The sequence below is a fragment of the Entelurus aequoreus genome, linkage group LG01 (assembly GCF_033978785.1).
Source record: "Entelurus aequoreus isolate RoL-2023_Sb linkage group LG01, RoL_Eaeq_v1.1, whole genome shotgun sequence".
NCBI classification, from domain to species: Eukaryota; Metazoa; Chordata; class Actinopteri; order Syngnathiformes; family Syngnathidae; genus Entelurus; species Entelurus aequoreus.
In genome coordinates this window covers 90,474,624-90,485,631 of record NC_084731.1, presented here as the reverse complement: position 1 = coordinate 90,485,631, position 11,008 = coordinate 90,474,624, and the positions used below count along the sequence as shown (strand labels likewise).

The 11,008-nt window shown below is 42.0% G+C and overlaps 1 protein-coding gene across 2 annotated transcripts in view; it reads right to left on the bottom strand.

Moving 5' to 3' along the window:
* Window positions 1–307: 307 nt before the first annotated feature.
* ptgfrnb (prostaglandin F2 receptor inhibitor b) overlaps window positions 308–11,008 on the bottom strand; it is a 168,070-nt gene continuing 157,369 nt past the window's right edge. Inside the window, exon 15 of one of the 2 annotated variants that reach the window (XM_062061599.1) lies at window positions 308–1,665. In XM_062061599.1, the coding sequence (XP_061917583.1) occupies window positions 1,553–1,665 (113 nt within the window). In that variant the 3' untranslated portion in view covers window positions 308–1,552. The remainder of the gene's footprint in view (window positions 1,666–11,008) is intronic. The other variant, XM_062061609.1, reaches the window with a different exon arrangement.

The following is an 11,008-nucleotide window of genomic DNA, read 5'->3' as shown; positions in this document are numbered from 1 at the left end:
GACTAACAGGGCTGTTAAACACAAACATTGAAATCAGTATCTTACAAATATATTTATTAAATCATAATATAATTAAAGAAAAATAATTGAATTGTGGAATAATAAAAAAAACATTCAAAAGTTCATTACAATATTTAAGTATTGAATTAAACAGTTTTAAAATGATTGGCATTTAGTTATAATTTTAATTATTGACATGTTTAAGTAATTTAAGAAAGATGTATTTATTTATTTCATTCTGTCCCATTTGACCCTCCATATTACTCAAACTGCACATTGGACTAACAGGGCTGTTAAACACAAACATTGAAATCAGCATCTTACAAATCTATTTATTTAAAACAGAAACGAAAAACACAGCTCATCATACTTGTTGCAAAAAAAAATGACAACACATTAAAAACGAGGAAAGTCTGTTAGTGGTAAAAGTTGAGCATTTGGCACAGATATTGCCGTATGTGTGTAATAATTGCATATACTCCATTGGAACACCGCAGCTGCACCTCCACAGGCGCTGCATAATCAACGCCTGCACAGTATTGCTCCTCAAGTTGGGACTATACTTGATTTGAAATGCTATTTGTGAAAGTCTTGTGTAGTTTGTGGCGGGGCGCTCATGCACGACATGATCCGACTACAAGTTCATTTCCTCGCGCTCGACAGACGCCGGCAAGCACGTTGGATTTCGGGGGATTTTCAGTTAAGTGCGGGGGTAAACGTAAAGAGGGAGGCTGCATTCGTTGATGCTTGGTGTAATGAGGGGGGGGGGAATCGGTCGGGGTGATCACATGACAGTCCACATTAGTGGAGTGACAGCAACATTTGGGAGCGTTTGATGTAACCCTGAAAACAGCTCCTGCTGCACACTTTAAAATACAACATGCGCACACACACGCACACACACACACACTACATCTGTGGAGAAGAAACACACTGGATGCTCCTTCGTCAAGCATAAAAAGGTCTCTGCCGTTAAAATCTCTTAATTTTTAAAAAAGACTAGAACTGAGAATAAAAGGTAGTTGTCCGTTTGTTAAGGTAGGAACACTCTGGGTTGGTAGTGCAATGCCGCCCACGCAGGGTGGAAGGACGCGGAGCCTCTGCGGCCGAGTTCTGACGCCACGGGTCCTCCCGAGGAGGCGAAGAAACAAGGCTCAGGCGGACCCTTAAGGTCCAAAATGCACCTTTTGAGAGCTTCCAGAAGGTGTTCTGCATGGTGGGCCTGAGCCCTTCATTGGTTAGTTTGGTAGATAAGTGGTCCTTCCACGTGGCAGTGAAAACTCCTGTGTCGGGGGGGGGGGGGGGGGGGAGAAAAAAATCAAACTCGGGGAAAGCGCCACAGGTCTTTTGTGTTTGTGAAAAAATGGGGGTGGCGAGAATCCCCCCTGCTCCTCCGCTGCAGAGCTGCCTTCACGGGCAAACACGTCCGTTTTTTTTACTCCCAGCGCCTCCCGCTCGGGAACAACCGGGTCTCCCAGAAGTCGTCGGCGGGAGTGTGTCTGTTGTGTTTCCTGTGAGCGCTGCCGTGCGAAGGTGCAGGGGAAAGTTGCTGTCAGTCCATCTCCAGGTCCATCAGCTTGTTGCGCGAGCGCGGGGTGTGCGCGATGTTGCGGCAGCAGCACTGGGCGCAGACCAGGCCCAGGACCAGCGAGAAGAGGCCGACACCTGGGAGACAGCACGGGGATTAGAAAGGAACAGGGATCGCCGGTTTGATTGATTGATTGATTGATTGATTGAAACTTGTATTAGTAGATTGCACAGTACAGTACATATTCCGTACAATTGACCACTAAATGGTAACACCCCAATAAGTTTTTCAACTTGTTTAAGTCGGGGTCCACGTTAATCAATTCATGGTACAAATATATACTATCAGCATAATACAGTCATCACACAAGTTAATCATCAGAGTATATACATTGAATTATTTACATTATTTACAATCCGGGGGGTGGGATGTGGAGGAGGTTGGTGCGGGGGGGGGTTAAGTTTGGTTGATATCAGCACTTCAGTTATCAACAATAATATCATCAGAGAAATGGACATTGATACAGTGTAGGTCTGACTTGGTAGGATATGTACAGCGAGCAGTGAACATAGTGAGCTCAGAAAGCATAACAACAAGTACCATATTTTCTGCACTATAAGGCGCACCTTCAATGAATGGCCTATTTTAAAACTTTGTTCATATATAAGGCGCACCGCATTATAAGGCGCATAAAATAGACGCTACACTAGAGGCCGGGGTTCCGAGATCTGTTGTGGCTCAAAATTGGTCCATATATAAGGCGCTGTCACGCCAAATTTCTCCCCCCCCCCCCCCCCCCATTTACTTCCGGGGTCACGTTTCCTCTTACGTCATCCCATAGCTTGTGTTTGTAAATTTTTTTATTTTTTTATTTTATAATATACCGTATTTCCTTGAATAGCCGCAGGGGCGTTAATTAATTTAAAACCTCCTGTCACACCTGCGTTTACCGGAAACCGGCGGGATGGCCGTGCATGCGGTAATTATTTTAAAACCTCTTCTCACTCCGGCGTTTACCAAAAGGAATCCATAAAATTTAGGCGTGCGCTTTGAGTGTGATGTAAGCATACCATCATGAAAAGCACATTTAATTAAAAAAAACGTTATTATGGTCTTACCTGTACTTGTAAATGGAGTCCATTTGCAGCTCCTTCTGACCAAAAGCATCGATAACTTGTTTATAGAAGTCTTCCTTATTTTCTTTCTTCAGTTTTAAAAGTCTCTGTTTCGATGGAGATATTCCTTTAATTATTACCTCCTGCTTCCATTGAAAGTCCAGTTTAGAAAACTGTTTTATTTTAGATACCGGTATGTAATCCTCCATGTTAAAAGTTCAGGCAGAGGAAAAAAAAAAAAATCTCTTGCTGCGTGTGTTCACTTCTTCTGCAGTACCGGAAGTCGCAAGAAGGATCACTAGCGCGGCAGCGCCCTCTACCACCAGGAGGCGGGAGTCATTTAATGACTTATACAGTATTTCACACACGCAGCTACGGTATATTAATAAAACATAGCTGCTTACTGTTCTCTTTAGCATACTGTACCGGTATTCAATAGCTTGGACCTTAAATCCTACTGAAAAGCTCTTTATCTTTTTTCCTTTGTGCGATTGTAAACTACTGAAAGCAGCTTCCTCCATTTTGAAAATGAGGACAGATGCGTCACTCGTGACGTAACGAATTTGACCCGGTGGAAGTTCTAGCCATATGCTAAATATTTTGCGAAACGAGTTTGACCCGGCGAAAATTATAGACATGCGATAATAAAATTAATATTTTGCGAAACGAATTTGATCCGGCTTCAATAATAAACTGGCGATAAGGCCAAGCATGCGTTAATTATTTTGAGAAACGAGTTTGACCCGGCAGTAATTCTAGACGTGCGAATACTATATTCCCTGCGCCAATTCAAGGAAATACGTTAGCGTTAACAAAACGTCTGTATTAATCGGACAAATTAACTTGAGGATATTCCTGACTGAACGCACATTTGACTCGTGGACATATGCGGAAATGAATAACAGTGTACAACAAGTTAATTCATTATCAATCAACATTATCAAACTTTATTGAAACTAAATTTATTATCGGGGTTGTTGGCAATTATTTGTATTATTTGCTAAAAACTGCTCCTACTCACGTCTCAATATTGGGCTACCACGGACCAGCCGCATACAGTAAAGGTATGTTCTTACTCGAAGTTAGAGTGAATCTCAGTAAATCGTGTTTGCCAACAATATCAACCTAAAACCCATCCGTCTGAAAGAAAAATGAACCCTGAAGTAGTGTTGACCCGTGGAAAACGTATCAAAAATCGTTTAATTCTCCGTCCTGCACGGTAGTCAAATGTGCAATGAGTATTTGTTCACATATACATTCCCAAAGTAACACGATTTATGGGAAACATGGGTGCTGACGTAAAAACAACGAATGAAACTAAAAAAATTTAAGTTCACATAAATGTCATTTTAATTTAGTTCACTTACACACAGAACTAAAAAAAACTGAATTTAACGAATAAATATAGTTTTAATAATGTTTGATTGATAATGAATTAACTTATTGTACACTGTTATTCATTTCCGCCTATGTCCACGAGTCAAATGTGCATTCAGTCAGGAATATCCTCAAGTTAACTTGTCCAAATAATACAGACGTTTTGTTAACGCTATATTATAAAAAAGAAAAAATTAAATTACAATTTTTTTTACAAACACAAGCTATGGGATGACGTAAGAGGAAACGTGACCCCGGAAGTAAATTGGGTGGGGGGGGGGGGGGGGGGGGGGTGGGGTGGGGGGGGGTGGGGGGGGGGGGGGTTTGTAGGGGGAAAGAAAATTGGCGTGACAGCGCACTGTCAGCTTTTGAGAAAATTAGAGGTTTTTAGGTGCGCCTTATAGTGCGGAAAATACGGTATATACATTTGATTATTTACAATCCGGGGAGGTGGGATGTGGTGGGGGGAGGGTGCTAGTCTAGGGTTGTAGTTGCCTGGAGGTGTTGTTTTAGTGCGGTTTTGAAGGAGGATAGAGATGCCCTTTCTTTTACACCTGTTGGGAGTGCATTCCGTATTGATGTGGCATAGAAGGAGAGTGAGTTAAAGGCCTACTGAAAGCCACTACTACCGACCACGCAGTCTGATAGTTTATATATCAATGATGAAATCTTAACATTATAACACATGCCAATACGGCCGGGTTAACTTATAAAGTGACATTTTAAATTTGCCGCTAAACTTCCGGTTCGAAACGCCTCTGAGGATGACGTATGCGTGTGACGTAGCCCGGCGAACACGGGTATGCCTTCCACATTGAAGCCAATACGAAAAAGCTTTGTTTTCATTTCATAATTCCACAGTATTCTGGACATCTGTGTTGGTGAATCTGTTGCAATCATGTTCATTGCATTATGGAGAAAGAAGCTGAGCAAGCAAAGAAGAAAGTTGTCGGTGCGAAATGGACGTATTTTTCGAACGTAGTCAGCAACAACAGTACACAGCCGGCGCTTCTTTGTTTACATTCCCGAAAGATGCAGTCAAGATGGAAGAACTCGGATAACAGAGACTCTAACCAGGAGGACTTTTGACTTCGATACACAGACGCCTGTAGAGAACTGGGACAACACAGACTCTTACCAGGATTACTTTGATTTGGATGACAAAGACGCAGACGTGCTACTGTGAGTATGCAGCTTTGGCTTCTAAACATTTGATCGCTTGACCGTATGTGCGCAACTTTTTTTTGCGTATGTACGTAACTTTTTAAAAATATATAAGCTTTATGAACCTTGGGTTAGGTGAACGGTCTTTTGGGCTGAGTGATTGTGTGTGTTGATCAGGTGTTTGAATTGTATTGGCGTGTTCTATGGAGCTAGGAGCTAGCATAGGAGCTAGGAGCTAGCATAACAAACACGCAGGTGTTTTTATGCAGGATTAATTTGTGGCATATTAAATATAAGCCTGGTTGTGTTGTGGCTAATAGAGTATATATATGTCTTGTGTTTATTTACTGTTGTAGTCATTCCCAGCTGAATATCAGGTCACCCCCGGCTCTCACAGCATCTTCCCTATCTGAATAGCTTCAACTCCCCACTAGTCCTTCACTTGCACTTTACTCATCCACAAATCTTTCATCCTCGCTCAAATTAATGGGGAAATTGTCGCTTTCTCGGTCCGAATCTCTCTCACTTCATGCGGCCATCATTGTAAACAATAGGGAACGTTGCGTATATGTTCAACTGACTACGTCACGCTACTTCCGGTAGGGGCAAGCCTTTTTTTATCAGATACCAAAAGTTGCAATCTTTATCGTCGTTGTTCTATACTAAATCCTTTCAGCAAAAATATGGCAATATCGCGAAATGATCAAGTATGACACATAGAATAGATCTGCTATCCCCGTTTAAATAAAAAAAATTCATTTCAGTAGGCCTTTAAGACCTTTGCTAGATCGGAATCTGGGTTTAACGTGGTTAGTGGAGCTCCCCCTGGTGTTGCTGGCTTAAAATAACATGGCACTCCACTTCGAACACACGGCACAGTCTCTACCAAACAACGCCAATGTGGAGACAAAAGTATTGGGACATGCTAAGTTGCTGCCTTGGTAACCACTAGAGATGCGCGGATAGGCAATTATTTCATCCGCAACCGCATCACAAAAGTCGTCATCCACCCGCAATCCACCCGGACTAACATTTTATCAAAACCACAACCGCCCGCCACCCACCCGTTGTTATACATCTAATATAGACGATACAAGGCATTCCTGTTAAAGAAATGAGACTGATCCAATGCAGCAGAGACATTCAATGCGTGACACGCAATAATATCTCTTGGCCACGCATTAGAGCATACTTGCCAACCCTCCCGGTTTTACCGGGAGACTCCCGGTATTCAGCCGGAGCTGGAGGCCACGCCCCCTCCAGCTCAATGCGGACCTGAGTGGGGACAGCGGCGACAGTCTGTTTTCACGTTCGCTTTCCCACAATATAACCAGCGTGCCTGCCCAATCACGTTATAACTGTAGAATGATCGAGGGCGAGTTCTTGGTTTCTTATGTGGGTTTATTGTTAGGCAGTTTCATTAACGTCCTCCCAGCACGGTAACAACACACAACAACAGCAGTCACGTTTTCGTCTACCGTAAAGCAGTTCGTCTGCCGTAAACTGCAATGTTGTGACACTCTTAAACAGGACAATACTGCCATCTACTGGAAAGCCTCCAGAACCTGAAATTCAAGTATTTCCTTTTATTTATATATATATATATATATATATATATATATATATATATATATATATATATATATATATATATATATATATATATATATATATATATATATATATATATATATATATATATAACCACGCCCCCAACCACGACAGGCAGTGTTGCCCTGTTTGAGACTGTCTGCTGTTTACGGCAGACGACCTGCTTTACAGTAGGACAAAAACGTGACTGTTGTTGTTGTGTGATGTTGCCGCACTGGGTAGACGTTCACGAAAACCGCCTACAATAAACCCACCTAAAGAAACAAAGAACTCGCCCTCGATCATTCACAAGGGTAACAACATTTAACTATGTATGTTTTTTTCTGAATTGGTTCAACCGCCACCCGCCCGAATCTATTTAAAATCTATTTTTTTCGTCATACAACCGCCCGACCCGCGGTTTACCCGCGGACTCCGCGGGTGTACCCGCTAACCGCGCATCTCTAGTAACCACAGAGGTGGCTCGGTTTTCAGACACGCCACTTTTCGTAAGATCTGTTTTGTCACCGAAATGTTTGTGTACCGTCTCGTTATCGTACGACCAAACTAGTCAGTTTGACCCAGTGTTTCCCATACTAGTGTTGTACCCCGATACCAGTATTTTGTAGAGATGTCCGATAATGGCTTTTTTTGCCGATATCTGATATTGTCCAACTCTTAATTACCGATTCCGATATCAACCGATACCGATACATACAGTCGTGGAATTAACACATTATTATGCCTAATTTTGTTGTGATGCCCCGCTGGATGCATTAAACAATGTAACAAGGTTTTCCAAAATAAATCAACTCAAGTTATGGAAAAAAAGGCCAACATGGCACTGCCATATTTATTATTGAAGTCACAAAGTGCATCATTTTTTTTAACATGCCTCAAAACAGCAGCTTGGAATTTGGGACATGCTCTCCCTGAGAGAGCATGAGGAGGTTGAGGTGGGGGCGTAGGGGGTAGCGGGGGTGTATATTGTAGTGTCCCGGAAGAGTTAGTGCTGCAAGGGGTTCTGGGTATTTGTTCTGTTGTGTTTATGTTGTGTTACGGTGCGGATGTTCTCCCGAAACGTGTTTGTCATTCTTGTTTGGTGTGGGTTCACAGTGTGGCGCATATTTGTAACAGTGTTAAAGTTGTTTGTACGGACACCCTCAGTGTGACCTGTATGGCTGTTGACCAAGTATGCATTGCATTCACTTGTGTGTGTGAAAAGCCGTAGATATTATGTGACTGGGCCGGCACGCAAAGGCAGTGCCTTTAAGGTTTATTGGCGCTCTGTACTTCTCCCTACGTACGTGTACACAGCGGCGTTTTAAAAAGTCATACATTTTACTTTTTGAAACAGATACCGATAATTTCCGATATTACGTTTTAAAGCATTTATCGGACATCTCTAGTATTTTGGTACCGGTACCAAAATATACTTTACGGTACTTTTTCGGCACTTTTTTCATACTTTTCGGTACTTTTTGAGGCTTTTCTAAATAAAAGGGGACCGCAAAATATAGCATTATTGGCTTTATTTTAACAAAAATCATTGGTACTTTAACTTTAACTTGATTTACTTGTTTTTAGTAATTGACTAATCTTAATTTAGCTGGAATATATATAGTTTGTCTATTCGAGTAGAAAAAAGGTTAAAATTGTAAAAAAAATTTACTAAGATTTTCTTGCTTTCGCCGCATAGGAAATATAATTTCAAGATTCTGCAACATCTCATGGATGCTTAATTTAAGAATTACAAGTTGAATAATGCTCGTTCTCAGAATAAAATACTTATTTCTATCTTAAAAGTCCTGCAGATTTCTAGATATACCAATCTTATACGCTAGCCTTTAAATAGACCCCCCTTTTAGACCAGTTGATCTGCCGTCTCTTTTCTGCTCTGCCCCCCTCTCCTGTGTGGAGAGGTTATTAGGTGACCACAGATGATGCGCTAGCTGTTCAAAGTCAGGACCCGGGGTGGACCACTCATCTGTGCATCAGTTGGGGACGTCTCTGCGCTGCTGACTTGTCTCCACTCAAGATGATCCCCGACTATGGACTGGACTCTCACACTATTAACTAGATCCACTCGACGTCCATTGCACCGGTCGCCCAGGGGGGGTCCCCACATCTGTGGTCCCCTCCAAGGTTTCTCATTGTATCCCATTGGGTTGAGTTTTTTCTTGCCCTTATGTGGGATCTGAGCCGATGTTGTTGTGGCTTGTGCAGTGAAGTGAAGTGAATTATATTTATATAGCGCTTTTCTCTAGTGACTCAAAGCACTTTACATAGAGAAACCCAATATCTAAGTTACATTTAAACCAGTGTGGGTGGCACTGGGAGCAGGTGGGTAAAGTGTCTTGCCCAAGGACACAACGGCAGTGACTAGGATGGCGGAAGCTGGGATCGAACCTGGAACCCTCAAGTTGCTGGCACGGCCACTCTACCAACTGAGCTATACCGCCCCCTGTGCAGCCCTTTGAGACACTTGTGATTAAGGGCTATACAAATAAACTTTGATTGATTGAAAATAGGGCTTTTATTTTAATGCATTTATTTTATGTTGAAAATGTCACAGAGAAGTTATTTTGTATCTTCATTTTGTAAGTTATAGTCACGATTTATGTTTTATCAAGTAAATTTAAAGGCCTACTGAAACCCACTACCACGCAGTCTGATAGTTTATATATCAATGATGAAATCTTAACATTGCAACACATGCCAATACGACCGGGTTAGATTAGTAAAGTGCAATTTTAAATTTCCCGGGAAATATCCGGCTGAAAACGTCTCGGTAGGATGACGTTTGCGCGTGACGTCACGGATTGAGCGGAAGTATTGGGACACCATTGTGTCCCAATACAAAAAGCTCTGTTTTCATCGCAAAATTCCACAGTATTCTGGACATCTGTGTTGGTGAATCTTTTGCAATTTCTTTAACGGACAATGAAGACTGCAAAGAAGAAAGCTGTAGGTGGGATCGGTGTATTAGCGGCTGGCTGCAGCAACACAACCAGGAGGACTTTGACTTGGATAGCAGACGCATACTTGCCAACCCTCCCGTTTTTAGCGGGAGAATCCCGGTATTCAGCGCCTCTCCCGACAACCTCCCGGCAGAGATTTTCTCCCGACAAACTCCCGGTATTCAGCCGGAGCTGGAGGCCACACCCCCTCCAGCTCAATGCGGACCTGAGTGGGGACAGCCGTTCTTACGTCCGCTTTCCCACAATATAAACAGCTTGCCTGCCCAATGACGTCATAGCATCTACGGCTTTTAGAGAGTAGAGTGCACAACAAGGAGAGAGAGTTCTTGGTTTCTTATGTGGGTTTATTGTTAGGCAGTTTCATTGACGTCCTCCCAGCACGGTACCAACACACAACAACAGCAGTCACGTTTAGTCTACCGTAAAGCAGTTCGTCTGCAGTAAACAGCAATGTTGTGACGCTCTTAAACAGGACAATACTGCCATCTACTGGATAGCCTGCAGAACACTGAAATTCAAGTATTTTATTTATATGTATAATAAATTTTTTTTTTTTTTTAAAAATACAAAAAAAAAATAAAAAATAAATAAATATATATATATATATATATAGCTAGAATTCACTGAAAGTCAAGTATTTCATACATATATATATATATTATTTATATATATGAAATACTTGATTTGGTGAATTCTAGCTGTAAATATACTCTCTTCTTAACCACACCCTTAGCCACGCCCCCCGCCCCAACCCCCCCCCGGACCACGCCACCCGCCTCTCACAGCATCTTCCCTATCTGAATCGCTTCCACTGCCCTCTAATCCTTCACTCTCACTTTCCTCATCCACGAATCTTTCATCCTCGCTCAAATTAACGGGGTAATCGTCGCTTTCTCGGTCCGAATCGCTCACACTGCTGGTGGCCATGATTGTAAACAATGTGCAGATGTGAGGAGCTCCACAACCTGTGACGTCACGCTACTTCCGGTACAGGCAAGGCTTTTTTTTGTCAGCGACCAAAAGTTGCGAACTTTATCGTCGATGTTCTCTACTAAATCCTTTCAGCAAAAATATGGCAATATCGCGAAATGATCAAGTATGACACATAGAATGGACCTGCTATCCCCGTTTAAATAAGAAAATCTCATTTCAGTAGGCCTTTAACTTTAAAAAAAATAAAAATTTCCCCCCTAAAATCTAGTCTTTTTATCGTATATTTTGTCAGCTCTAATTAGCAGTGTCATTTCAAACTA